Source organism: Pseudorasbora parva, chromosome 8, assembly GCF_024679245.1.
Source record: "Pseudorasbora parva isolate DD20220531a chromosome 8, ASM2467924v1, whole genome shotgun sequence".
Lineage (NCBI taxonomy): Eukaryota > Metazoa > Chordata > Actinopteri > Cypriniformes > Gobionidae > Pseudorasbora > Pseudorasbora parva.
In genome coordinates this window covers 48,647,352-48,662,599 of record NC_090179.1, presented here as the reverse complement: position 1 = coordinate 48,662,599, position 15,248 = coordinate 48,647,352, and the positions used below count along the sequence as shown (strand labels likewise).

At 38.2% G+C, this 15,248-nt stretch overlaps 2 protein-coding genes across 2 annotated transcripts in view; both read left to right on the top strand.

The window, feature by feature from the left end:
• The window catches only part of LOC137084932 (ribonuclease inhibitor-like), a 318,165-nt gene that overhangs the window by 186,842 nt on the left and 116,075 nt on the right, over positions 1-15,248 (top strand). The window lies entirely within an intron of this gene.
• LOC137085353 (uncharacterized) lies at positions 13,642-15,220 on the top strand. Its single transcript, XM_067451913.1, has 2 exons — positions 13,642-13,963; positions 14,423-15,220. Exons 1-2 carry the CDS (start codon positions 13,647-13,649, stop codon positions 15,111-15,113), a joined length of 1,008 nt encoding a protein of 335 aa, XP_067308014.1. The 5' UTR covers positions 13,642-13,646; the 3' UTR covers positions 15,114-15,220.

Here is a 15,248-nt window from a genome sequence, read left to right as displayed (position 1 = left end):
AAAGTTTGGCTTTACATCTCATACTTTTATGTCATAATTTTTATTTAGATTTTTAAATTTGCGCTATATAAATGTAATGACTTATTATTAATTATTATTATTATTATTTGTCTTTTATAAATATTAATTAGAATGTGAACAATGTGACTTTTAATGTCTAAATGACTTAATCTGCCATAATTTCAATTTGTCACAATAATGTCCTATTTTAATTTTAATCATAATTTATCTAGTGTGTCATAATTTAGACTTTCTGTGATGATTTTTCATGTAATAAATGTTAGTGTCATAATTTTCATCCCATTATATTGGTCAATTAGTCAACATTTGGAATGTTTAGGTCATAAAGGCCTTTTTATGTCATAATTTCTACTTTACGCCTCATAATTTTGTTTTATAATGTCAAAATTTAGACTTTTCATCTCATAATTAACTTATATGTCATAATTTTTATTCAGAATTAAACATTTTCATTTATATATATATTACTTAGAATGTGAACAATGCAACTTTAACGTTTTATGACTTAATCTGCCACAATTTCAATTTATGTCACAATAATTTCACATTTTTACCTCATAATTGATCTAGTGTGTCATAATTTAGACTTTTTGTGATGATTTTTCATGTAATAAATGTTAGTGTCATAATTTTTATCCCATTATATTGGTCAATTAGTCAACATTTGGACTTTTTAGGTCATAAATGCCTTTTTATGTTATAATTTCTACTTTACGCCTCATAATTTTGTTTAATAATGTCAAAATTTAGACTTTTCATCTCATAATTAACTTATATGTCATAATTTTTATTCAGAATTTAAATTTTTCATTTATAAATATATTACTTAGAATGTGAACAATGCAAATTTAACGTATTTATGATTTAATCTACCACGATTTCAATTTGTCACAATAATTTCACATTTTTACCTCATAATTGATCTAGTGTGTCATAATTTAGACATTTTGTGACGATTTTTCATCTAATAAATGTAAGTGTCATAATTCCATCCATCATATTGGTCAATGTGTAATTTTTTTAACATTTTGAGGCAACATATTGATGCATTATTATTGTTGCAATAGTGTGTTATAATTTTGACTTTTTAGGTCATAAATATTAGTTAGTGCGTTATAATTTCGACTTTTTATGTCATAAATATTAGTTAGTGTGTTATAATTTCAACTTATGTCATAAATATTAGTCAGTGTTATAATTTCGACTTTTTATGTCATATATATGACTTCAAGTTAAAAATGTCGCTTTTTCATGTCATAATTTCGATTTTGCACTTCATATTTAATTTATAATGTCCTAATTTAAGTTTTTCATCTCATAATTGATCTAGTGTGTCACAATTTAGACTTCATAAATAGGCCTATAACTTTTTTGAGGCAACATTACATGTTTTCAAGTCACCATTTCGACTTCTCACCTCAGAAATGTGAACTTTTTATGTATATATAAACTTTATTACAGGCTCTAGGCCCAACAACAAGACATACAAAAAAAAAAGAGGCATAGATACATACACACACGCATACAGACATACTTGATTCATGAGAGCCTTAACTGTCAAGGATCAGGAAGTGGAGGACCCAGATGCAGAGTGAACAACAATGACGATTTATTAACAAGACAGATCAACAGACACAATGGGGTAGTGGATGAGTGACTGTCCAAACACCAGGGCAGGGGAAAGACACGATGATGGGCAGGGGAGGATGACCACTGAGACCAGTCCAGGCAGCCAATGAACTTCACGACAGCTTGGGAGGCAACACCAGGCAGGGCGATGGTGGACCAATCCAGGCAGGAACCTGAGGCTTGATGTTCTCATAGAAGCAGCTCCCTTCTTGGCTGACAGGCAGTGGCCAGGGAAAAACTTAGGACAGAAAACAACACAGGACACACACACACACACACACACACAACAAGACTCTAGACAAGACAACAAGAAACAACAGACACGCTACGAACTATGACTAAATTAAACAAAAACTTAATAACTGGAGCTAGAAAACAAGGAAAAATAAAACAAAATCAATCTCTATAAAAAGACTGAACTAAAAAATAAGTGGAAAACAGGAAATATCAAATAAAAAGGTAAGCTATCAAAACCAAGAAAACTAAACAATAAGGCTAGAGAGAAAAGACAAAATAAAACCTGGAGAAAACGAGCAAAATAAAGACAGAAACTACACTAGACTCAAAAACTCAGGAATAAAGAAAAAACTGAAAATAAATCCAAAGCTAGAAAAACAGGAGACACTAAAACTAGAAAAGGCTAGACTAGGCTAGACAAGGAGCTAGAGACATGTACACACAAGCAAACGCTCACAAACATACACAACGAACCAGCAAAGACATGAGGGAAGGTAGCACAATATAAAGGGACCAGAGCACATGAGGAACAGGTGAGCACAATTAGTGAAACGAGGACTAGACCAGACTAAACAAGGGGGTGTGGTAACGGCAAACAAGGAGGGAGGACAGGAGGAACACATGACAAACACAGAGAGAGACAGATCCATGTACTAAGACACAACACAAACATAGAAACATTAAACAAAGACAAAACAGACAGAGCTGCCAGGGTAGAACCCTGACATTAACAGGCACCCATACCAATGTTTCCACAAATATGATTGATATCTGACCGAGCTGCACCTAGGGCTTGTTAGCATCATTATAATACTGTTTTGAGACTCATCAAGTCGGGACATAAACTTAAACATTAGGTTCCTCAAGAGAGCCTGTAAAGTGCTTAGCCTTGAGTCACAAAAGAGCTTACTTGCACTGGTACTCCTGGGCTTTTTCAGCAGTATCCTTAGGCAGTCATTATATGCTACTTGAAGTTTACGCAGGGTCTCTTTTTTGTAGCTGACCCACAATGGGGCTGCATACATAGGGGTACAGTATGCACGAAACAAGCTCACTTTCACATCATCAGAACAGTAATGGAATTTCCGAACTAACATGTTTGCTTGGACATACAACATTCGTCTATGCCTATACATATCAGCATTATCTTCCATCTTGTCAGTGATGATGTGCCCAAGGTATTTCGTACAGTTAGATACACAGAGTGATTGCCCTGAAAGATAAAACATTGGAAAGTGCAGCTTCTGATCCTCCTTGGTCCTACATATCAATACAGCACTCTTGTTTGCATTGTACTGTACATCAAACTCAACCCCATACTCAATTCCATACATACAGAGCATATATCCAACAGCTGTTGGAACCCAACAGTGCTGGGGGACATAATAGCCAAATCGTCTGCATACATCAGATGGTTTAACAGAGCATTCCCTATCATACAACCTGTCTTACATTTCCCCAACTGTTTCGACAGGTTGTCCATGTATAGGTTAAACAGGGCTGGAGACAGAAGCCCCCCCTGCCGTACTCCATTGCCTACACTGAAGGGTAATGATAGGAAATTTCCCCATTTAACTTGCATATGTTGTTTGGCATACCAGTAAACCAGGATACGTATGATGCATCCAGGCACACCTCTAAGAAAGAGTTTAGCAAAAAGCTTATGGTGATTCACTCTGTCAAATTCCTTGCAAGCATCAATAAACCCTAGAAACATTGTAGAGCCCTGCCTTCTGTAGGATTCAACAGCTTCTTTCAAGGCATAGATACATAGATCTGTACTGTGCTTAGACTTAAAACAAAATTGATTTTCTGTGGTGTAAATTAACTCACTCAGTCTATCTAGGAGCATCTTTTCTAACACCTTCGAAAAAATGCTGGCTAAGGCGATGGGTCTATGTAGATTTGTGGGAAATGTATACATGAGAAACACATTATTGTATGTCTTCCCAGAGCGCGTGCAGTGCAGCAGAGTGATGATGCTATGAACTACATTTCCCATGATTCAGTGCTCCCCACGGCGGATGTTTTTCGGTTACCGGACGCACGTTTCTCAAGCTCTCATCCTCCCGCTTAGCCTAGAAATCTAGACGCACCCTAGCGGCAGCAAATTTAATTTGCCCACAAGTGTCGTCTAGGAACTCTCAATACCCATCTGAGCTGTATTCCTCAGAATCTGGACGGCCCAATCACATCGTGTATAGAGTCGGCGGGCGGGGCCATAATGGAGATGGCCGAGTTGCGTTTGCGTGCTTCTAGTAAACACAGAAACTGGCGAACGGCGGCGGTCTTTCGAATCAGCTTTGACCGCGACTCTGGAAGACTTGGAGTTAAGCTTTTCTCTGAGAAAAGATCAAAGAGCGGCACTGAAGTCATTCTTAAGAAGGGAAGATGTGTTCGGAGTTTAGCCGACCGGATACGGCAAATGTTTAATCAGTCAGAGAGCTCTGCTTCACCTTCGTTGCTCTGGTTGGTGTAGCGCTATCCTATCGCGTGCAGAGGGAGTTTGAAAGACAACCGTTTATCCCGCCCCTCGGATTGAGCCCTATCTATGGTGAGTTTCCAGACCAAACATCTTGATGTGGGTCTGGCTTGTCAGGCTACCTCCCGCTAATATTAAAATCATAAATCGCCCATTGATTGTCACTGAAACTAAACACGCCGTCTCGTCTGATAATGGAACCGGCTGTTGTTATCGCGTCAGCTCAGAGGGTCTCGATGTTGCTGTCGTCGGTACCGGCGCGTGTCCTGATGCGAAGGTCGCGGAGTCTGTCGCCGTGTCGCGCGCTGCAGACCGGTCACGGCGAGGCCTCCCGGTTCCGAAACCTCTGTGAGCTCGAACCAAACCGGAGTCCGGTGGCCAGCGGCTCGCGAGCGTCCCGGAGGAGCGTTTTAAGCGAGGAGTCGCGGATGCAGTACCATCAGCTGGCCAGCAGGTGGCGCGTGAGTCTGGAGGGCCGGCGGAGCAGCTGGGCGACGCTGACCACTGCGTGGCGCTGCAGAGACGGACACGAGAGCAACGCACACACCGCGGCTGCAACGGGCCTCCTCTCCGCCGCGGCGCTCGCATTCTGCCTCAAGAAAGACCGCGAAGAGAAAGGTCAAACGCGTCATCATAACAACAAATTTTGACATCTTTAGTCATATTTATGAGGCAAAAGTATGACATAGTAGATCAATTATGAGGTAAAAATTATTATTATGGCAGATTAAGTCATTAAGACGTTACCTTTTTTTCTCTCCATATTTTATACATGGAAAATATGATATATTAATCAATTATGAGGTGAAAAGTCGAAATTAGGACATTTTAAATGAAGACATTAAAATGTGTAATTTCGACTAATATATGAGATGAAAAAATTATGACAGAAAAAATTATAAATAAAGATCGCTGATGACATATTTAGTCATATTTATGAGGTGAAATGTCGAAATTATGACACACTTGATCAAACATGAGGTAAAAATGTGAAATTATTGTGAGATAAATCGAAATTATGTCGAATTAAGTCATTTAGACTGTAACGAACTGCTCTGAGACAGAAGGTTGAAGATCCACAAGAAGTATTTATTAAAAGGTAATCCAAAGTCGTAGTCCATAAAACAAGCAAAAGGTCATACACAGGTGATCAGTCCGAAAAGGCAAACAAAACAGAAGGAACAGGCAAAAGGGTAATCCCCGGAGAAGGCAAGAAATCAAAGACCAAGATACATGAAACCAGGGAAACGCTCAGAAATGCAGTTCGCAATGAATGACAGAGATAACCAGGCTTATATAGGCAAAGAGGTAATGAGGTGATGAGACACAGGTGTGAACATTGAGTGCTAATGAGTCCGAGGAAAGGATTATGGGTAATGTAGTTTGTGATGGAGTGACAGTCCAGGGTGGAGTGCCCTCTGGTGGTGATCACGGGCACTCACACTGGTGAATAGTGACATAGCCCCCCCTCAAAGGAGAGGCTTCCAGACGCTCCTAAAATTGTCCAGGAGGGAGGTGGAGCGGAGGCGGACCCGGGGGCGGGATGGAGGGCCAGGCCCATGTAGTGGAAGAGGGCCTGGAGATTCAGGCAGAGCAGGAGGCCAGGATGGAGCTGGCCGGGCAGATGACCAGGGTGGCGTAGACCGGACAGATGACCAGGGTGGCGCAGGCGACCGGAACGGAGCTGGCAGTCTTGAAGACTCCCTTGGCGGGGCAGGCAGAGCAGGTGGTCTGGACTCGGGGGCAGGAGGCGGAGCCCTCTCTGGACTCGGGGCAGGAGGCGGAGCCCTCTCTGGACTCGGGGCAGGAGGCGGAGCCCTCTCTGGACTCGCCGCACGGGCCGGAGCCCTCTCTGGACTCGCCGCACGGGCCGGATCCCTCTCTGGACTCGCCGCACGGGCCGGAGCCCTCTCTGGACTCGCCGCACGGGCCGGAGCCCTCTCTGGACTTGCCGCACGGGCCGGAGCCCTCTCTGGACTCGCCGCACGGGCCGGAGCCCTCTCTGGACTTTGGTCAGTGGCTGGAGTTTCTGGAAGATCTGCTGAGACGACACAAGGCTCTGGAAGGTCCGCTGAGACGGCACGAGGCTCTGGAAGGTTTGCTGAGACGGCACGAGGCTCTGGAAAGTCTGCTGAGACGGCACGAGGCTCTGAAAGGTCTGCTGAGACAACACGAGGCTCTGGAAGTTCTGAGAGCGCAGAGGCCTGTGTGTTGGATGGCGCTGATCTAGGGATGCCACTTGCACGCACTGACATCAGCGGTGAGTCCTCCAGGCTGGAGGCCAGTCTCACTTGCATTGGGACCACCTTACTGGTTTCATGTGTGCCGTTTATGACAACCCGGAACTCTGCATTGATGTCAATGATGGCTGAAGGTTCTTGAGTGGTGTCCCTCTTGTCTAAAGACACAGCTTCGGCTGCCATCTTTTCAGAGGACACTGACTCAGCGGCCATCATGTCAGAGGACTCCGGCTCGGCAGCCATCTTGTCCCATGACACCGGTTCCGCGGCCATCTTGTCATAGGACACATGCGTGGCAGATATAGTGGAAATGTCATGATCCTCCTCCATGACACCCACTCTGAATGCGGAACCACTCAGATGAAGTGCCAAGTCAATATAAAATTCAAAAGTCCAAGAAGGATCGTGCAGTGGCATAACTGAACTGAGTGGTTCAGATAATCCTCCCCGAAAAAATATCATGAGACATACCGTTTCCATCGTGGAGAGATGTGCCAGTTCAATAAAGTCTTGCACATAGTCCTCGATCGATCTGTCTCCCTGACGGAGACACATTATTTGGGCGGCTGGACTTCTTTGTGGACGGACGTTCACTTGGCTGCTGGATCTGTGCATGGCGAAGTCTTCTGTAACGAACTGCTCTGAGACAGAAGGTTGAAGATCCACAAGCAGTATTTATTAAAGGGTAATCCAAAGTCGTAGTCCATAAAACGGGTAGGGATGGCTGACGCAAACCTGACGTTTCGACGCTGTGTCGAGATCCCGAAGAGTGGATGCTTCGAAACACTGCTCCGAGCTGTGATTCGACTCACCCATGTCACGCGACTACCACTAAACGAAGCACCGAAGTGTTTCATCAGGTGCGCCTGTCGAGACTGCTTTGATTAAAAGGAGCGGGAACAAACCACACAGTCACACATCTGAATGAACCTCATTCCCCACAGTTTAAAAGTGAAGTTAATCCATCTTCACCTTGTGGGTTTTTGTGATAGGAGAGAGATTTTGTGAGATAAGTGAGATTTATTGTGCGCTATGGTTAGTTATATTTAGGCTAGATTTAAATGAGATAGGCTATATTGACTGATCAGTGACCGATAGGATAGATATAGGCTAGTAACACATTCATATAGGCTAAGTTAGAATTATATATAAATAGAATTATATATATATATATATATATATATATATATATATATATATATATATATATATATATATATATATATATATATATATAAGATATTCATAGGTGATATATATTTTTGTTTTATTTTATTCATTTATTTAATAGGGACCAAGCATATTCATGAACATTGTTGTATAAAAATACACCATGTAAATATGCCAGAATTAGTAAAAATAACTACTTTTCATCTGCAGTCCCTATAGGCAGATAACATAAATAACAAAGACAGCCAACAATCATACAACATCATTCACCAAAAAACTAAACAAAAAATTACACAAATGGCAAGACATTGTTCATTCACCTCTATACTACATTCAGATTTACAGTGTAAGTGTACATGCACTATTGATAAATGTATGACAGTTAAATATGAGTACACCTCTGGTTTTCAAGAAGCCACTGTTTTAAGTGAATTTTAAAGGTGTTGAATGTAGGACATTCTCTTATTGAAAGGGGCAAGCTATTCCAGAGTTTACCACCTATTACTAACAAAACATTTTGCCCAAAAGTGGTGAGCCTAAATGGTATCACGCAGTCTCCTTTGATACAGGCCCGTGTATAACCTTCACTGTCAAGTCTTTGAAAAAAGCCATGGAGTGGAGTGGGAGCAAGATTATGTCACATTTTGTATACTAAACAATTGTACTTAAACGCCTAAAATGATCAAAGCTTAAAAATGTATGCTTCTCTAAAATATCGCAATGATGAAATGACAATGCTTTTTTTAATCAAAAACGAAATCTCGTACTACATCTGGTGTAGGAGCATTTCCATTTGGAAACACCACATAAAGTGAGATGTGTGTATTGTATTGACCCAGAATGCAGGATCCATTAACTTAATTTTCAGTAATTTTCACTCATTTGTATATCATAATTCATATTTTTTTAATAAAAAATGTTATGGAACAAATGACACATTGTGGCTTTATTTCTTTTAATAATCTTAATTTTTCCAAAAAAAAAACAACTAAAGTTATTTACAATGAGGAGGCTACAGGTTACAAAACCAAGTAGTTGTGAGCCAGATGTTAAAAACGTTTTTGTTTTTTTACATAGTAGATCACAGTCAAGGTTATTTCAGATCAATACACGCCAGTGTCCACTAGATGGCGTCATGGAGACGGGTGTCGGGTGTTGTTTCGAAGCTTCGGCACATTTGCTTCAACTGTTTCAGTGCTAGTGATGGGACATCTGAAGCGAGGCTCCGGAGCTTGTGTCGAGCAAAAAGGGGCGTTCCAGATGAAGCCCCGATTCGAGGCTTGTATCGTTTCCGTGAAAATCATGTGACGATGACAAACGAGGCCTCGTTTTCTGTTGATTACGTCATTGCTTCATTCTGAGGATCGCTTTCGGATAAAAGTGGTTCGAAACCTCGCGGCTCTTGTGGGGTTTGCAGTAGGCATTTGCATTGGTGTTGAGGTGTTGGTTGTATGTAGTAGCGATATCATTATATATCATAGCTGTATTATATATTATATTACATTATACTTAGTTTAGTAGATTATTAGAGTAAATTAGCCTAGTTGTAATACCTATACTACGTAATTATAATATATATATATATATATATATATATATATATAGCCTAAATTGAATGTGTGTGAGAGCAGACTATATATATATATATATATATATATATATATATATATGAGTATATATATATAAATATATATTTATAAAAAAAAAAAAAAAAAATATATATATATATATATATATATATATATATATATATATATATATATATATATATATATATATATTATGGCATGCCGTTCAGGAAATTGTAGTATTTATAATATGATTGGTTGTATATATTGAATGAAAGTCTGAATATATGGAATGAATGTCCGAATATATGGAATGAAAGTCTGAATATATGGAATGAAACTTGAATATATTGAATGAAACTTGAATATATGGAATGAAAGTCTGAATATATGGAATGAAAGTCTGAATATATTGAATGAAAGTCTGAATATATGGAATGAAACTTGAATATATTGAATGAAACTTGAATATATGGAATGAAAGTCTGAATATATGGAATGAAACTTGAATATATGGAATGAAACTTGAATATATTGAATGAAACTTGAATATATGGAATGAAAGTCTGAATATATGGAATGAAAGTCTGAATATATGGAATGAAAGTCTGAATATATTGAATGAAAGTCTGAATATATGGAATGAAACTTGAATATATTGAATGAAAGTCTGAATATATGGAATGAAAGTCTGAATATATGGAATGAAAGTCTGAATATATGGAATGAAACTTGAATATATGGAATGAAAGTCTGAATATATGGAATGAAAGTCTGAATATATGGAATGAAAGTCTGAATATATGGAATGAAAGTGTGGGCTGGCATGAAACACCCCTTTCCTCTGATTGGTCAACCAAAGATCAGCCCATGCGTATAAATAGTACGAGTGTGCAATGTCGTGGAATGTATACGCCAAAACTCATTTTGGCGTGTCTATGGCACGCTGTTTTTCGCGTGCATATGATATGCATTTTATGGCATATTATACATACGAACCAACCACCCCCCCACCCCCCCCCCACCCCAAACCTACCAAGCGCGTGTCATATATACGCCATAAAGTGCGTATCATATGCACGCGAAAAACAGCGTATCATATCCAGGCCAAAATGAGTTGGCGTATACATTATACATTCCACGACATTGCACACTCGTACTATTTATACGCATTTATGTGTGAATCAGTCATATGGCACAAGTGAGAACATTTACTCTATTGGCACCAAACTCTGTTCGATACCCCAGAACCTCAGGGCTGGGTCATAACTTTATCACACCTTTTGATAACACACTGAATAGATACTATTAAATACATTATGGATTAATTTACATAATGCATAGCATATTTTCTTATGTGGCATCTGTAGCCTGCGTTACTGTAATTAATTCGGCAACGAGGGAGATTTGAAACATGTATCTTGCATTGTTTGCTGTTGGATGTACTAAATTGAAAGAGTAGCATACAGTGGTGTTTCAGTAATTAATCCAAATGTTCTCATGACATATTACAGTAATCTTGTGTTTGAAACAATGATGGACTGAAAATATGTACGTGCAACTTGAATGAAAGCATGAGCTCAGGTTTTGACAAAATGACTAGCTGTGTTACAAGTGTGATTTGGATTTTTGTATGAGTTTTGAAAATGTACACCTTGTGAAAATAGTACCAAGCGAATAAAAAAAAACCCCGTAATTAATGCTAGGCTATTGCAAAATAAAGCCACACAACTGTTGTGCGGCTGACTCACTGAACAGCGCTGTTCATGAATGAATCAGATTTTTTAAACTAATTGATTGAATGAATTATTCAATGTCCCATTGATATACACTTGCTTCATTCCTGATTCAGCGTTTTGAACGAATTGGTTGTTTCATAAAAAAAATAAAATAAAAAAAAAAACGTATTTCAAAAGGCTAGGCATATTCAAAATATTATATTTAAATCTTTAATCTCATAACATTATATGCCATTGTAATTATGTGTTAATCTTCCGAGCAGCATTAAAACAGTTTGGTCTAAATGCCACTTCAGAATTCATAAAAAGAGGACAAATACATTTTTAAAAAGATTAGAATTCTTGCCTTTATTTATAACTAATTGCCCTAAAATAATTGTAAAGCTATATTATCTAAAAACAAACAACAACAAAAAACTAAAAACGAATAGAATAAAGACCAAAACAGCAGATGCGCTGTGATAAACTGACATTATACGAAAACGTCATATATAGCGTACATATTTTTATATCTTTCATATCATATTTAAGCTTCACTCAGTGTGGTGTCTAAAATAATAGATATGACTGCAATGCAGCATATTTAGCCTACACTTTAATTGATACTGGTCGTCGCTTCGCTAGAATGTATCTTTCGCTGTCCAGTGGGTCACGCAGCAGATGCAATGCAGCCTACATTAATATTTCTGAAATAATAAAACAGCTAATATTTCTCTTGCGCGTTGGTTGTCGAATCCATGCTTATAGACAAGAAAACCCTTCCTAGTCCCTGTCCAGCGCGATCTGTGTCAAAAAATTAGTCCGGTTGTTTGAGGAGAGAGTTTATTAAACAGTTTAAGAATCGGTCCAGCAGCACGAAAATGCGTATAAATACAGCAATGTTGGGGAAAATATACGCCAAAACTAATTTTGGCGTGCATACGGTGTTTTTCGCGTGCATATGATAAGCACTTTATGCCGTATTATAAGGACGAACCCGGGTTCCCCCAACACCCCCATCCTACCCAAGAGCGTGTCATATGCACACCATAAAGTATCATATGCACACGAAAAACAGCGTAGCATATGCACGCCAAAATGAGTTTTGGCGTAGGCTATACATTCCATGACATTGTACTATACACATTTACATGTGATCGGGTTGGCTATTCTGCATGGAACTTTGGAAACACCGAGAGCAGCACGGGTTGATCTTTGGTTGACCAATCAGCGGAGAGTGGCGTTTAATGCAAGCCCACACGTGGGAATCAAATATTCAAGACTTTTTATCCATTTTTTATCCCTGATCCTATAAAAATATCAAATCAAACCGAATTCTTGTTTTGTTTTGTTTTTTAAACGAAAAATGATTAAATTTGAGTCATTTTCTCATATTACATCTCTGAAAGTCTGAATATATGGAATGAAACGTGAATATATGGAATGAAAGTCTGAATATATGGAATGAAACTTGAATATATGGAATGAAAGTCTGAATATATGGAATGAAAGTCTGAATATATGGAATGAAAGTCTGAATATATGGAATGAAAGTCTGAATATATTGAATGAAAGTCTGAATATATGGAATGAAACTTGAATATATGGAATGAAAGTCTGAATATATGGAATGAAACTTGAATATATTGAATGAAACTTGAATATTTGGAATGAAACTTGAATATATGGAATGAAAGTCTGAATATATGGAATGAAACTTGAATATATGGAATGAAACTTGAATATATGGAATGAAACTTGAATATATTGAATGAAAGTCTGAATATATGGAATGAAACTTGAATATATGGAATGAAACTTGAATATATGGAATGAAACTTGAATATTTGGAATGAAAGTCTGAATATATGGAATGAAAGTCTGAATATATGGAATGAAAGTCTGAATATATGGAATGAAAGTCTGAATATATGGAATGAAAGTCTGAATATATGGAATGAAAGTCTGAATAAATGGAATGAAAGTGCAAATATGATAATACTTAATAAAGAGCATTTATATCCTTGTTATCAGAACAACAGCCATTGATGACTAAAATGGCATTGCCTGAAATTTTCCAATACTTTGTTGAACTACAAAACTTTTTAGCAACAGCTGGTCATATTTCAAACGACACAAACAGTTTGGAGTCTACATCTCGTCATCTTGAGGATCATGTTTCCATTATTTCAACATTCTTAGTTCTTATGAATAATCATGCTCATCATAATGTGGCTGAAAGAATATTGTGCAACATTTTGGAAGGAATTTACGAATCTCTTAGGGAGATGCTGGCTGAAATAGCACTCCAGCTAGAAGATGATATGCCAGTGCATGGTATAGGTGCACATTCTGCTTTAGAGAGAGGAAGACTGAGGTAAGTGATAATATTGGAACTGTAGATGGAGGATGATGCAAGAACACGTTACCTAATCTCTTTACAAGTTGTAAACAAAATAATTAATACTAAAATTAAATAATTAAAAATATTTAAATTATGTGAATTAACTTTTTCCCCCCTTTAAGGTACAATATACCAGCTGCTCAGTTGATTCAAATGCGGGATTTAGGATTTAGCTGGATGGCCATATCGCGAATGTTGTCCGTAAACATTCGGACACTGTACAACCACAGGAGACAACTTGGTTTAGTAGACTATGGGAGTTTTACCAACATTTCAAATGATGATCTTGATCGTCTTATTACTGAGGTTCTTCAACAAACCCCTGGCTCAGGAGAGACCTACATCACTGGTAGTTTGAGAGGAAGAGGGATCAGAGTTCAGCGATGGCGAGTACGAGAACGTTTAAGACTAGTAGACCCAGTGGGAAGAGCCTTAAGAGGACGAAGGGCTATTCAAAGGAGAGTCTACAATGTCTCTATCCCAAATCAACTGTGGTATGTGTTTTGTAGAGTTGGAAAGAAAATGTTTACTCCCTAGCTGGTCAATGACGCAATATTGATATAAGGATATAGGAGGACAAAAACTATGCTAAATAAATAATACTATTATATTAAAATAAATAAATAACATTTGTAAAAACATGAAAGTGTTAGATAATGCAAAATATTTAGAGATAATATAAAATATTACAAACCGGATGAAATACCATATCATATATGCATTTGAAACATTTTTGTCTATTTCATATTTGCATTGTTTTATAATCTTTGGCTTGATTTTGGCCACTTCTATCAACAATTTCGGGTTGTAACTTTTATCACTAAGTAAAATTTGTAAGTAAAACAAGTAAGACACTAAGGCAAAGAAGTTAAACTTTTTAATGTACATCTAATGTGCTTTACAATGATAAAAATAACAATAACAATGATTATAATAATTTTTTCTTATTTCAGGCATGTTGACACAAACCACAAGTTAAACCCATGGGGATTTGTGTTTCACGGAGGAGTTGATGGCTATAGTCGCTGTATCACCTACCTGAGATGTTGCACAGACAACACAGCGACAACTGCCTTGCAGCTTTTCCAGGGTGCTGTTGATCTCTTTGGACTACCACATCATGTCAGGGGTGATGCTGGTAGTGAGAATATTGATATTGCAAGATTTATGATTGAAAATCGAGGAGCAAACAGAGGAAGCTTTATGGTTGGACCTAGTGTTCATAATCAAAGAATTGAGAGATTGTGGGCAGAATTAAACAGGGTGGTGTCAGCTTACTTTAAAGACCTTTTCCTTTTCATGGAAAATGGTGGAATGTTAGATAGCAACCACCCACTTCACATTAGTGCTCTTCACCATATTTACCTTCCAAGAATAAACAGATCTGTGGATGAGTTTGTAAGCCAGTGGAACCACCATAGTTTAAGGACAATGGGAAGTAACTCCCCATTGCAACTATGGACTGTTGGAATGCTCCAACGTCCTGAACATCAAAGACCACACAATCATGTGCATGGGCAAAGGCCTCACGATCACTACCAGTGTCCTCCTGAGTTAAGGGCTGTTAATCCCTTGATTGATGATGGAAATCATGGAATAGAACTTTTTTTCACTGCATGTAACCTGCTTCAAAACAATACTTAATCTACTAAGTAATTTTGATGATGTTCATTATGTTCAACATGATGTTCATGTTTTTAAGTTATTGCCATGTAGTGCACAAACTATAAATATGAAACGTATTTTATAAAAAACAACACACAAAAAAAACCATGCTTT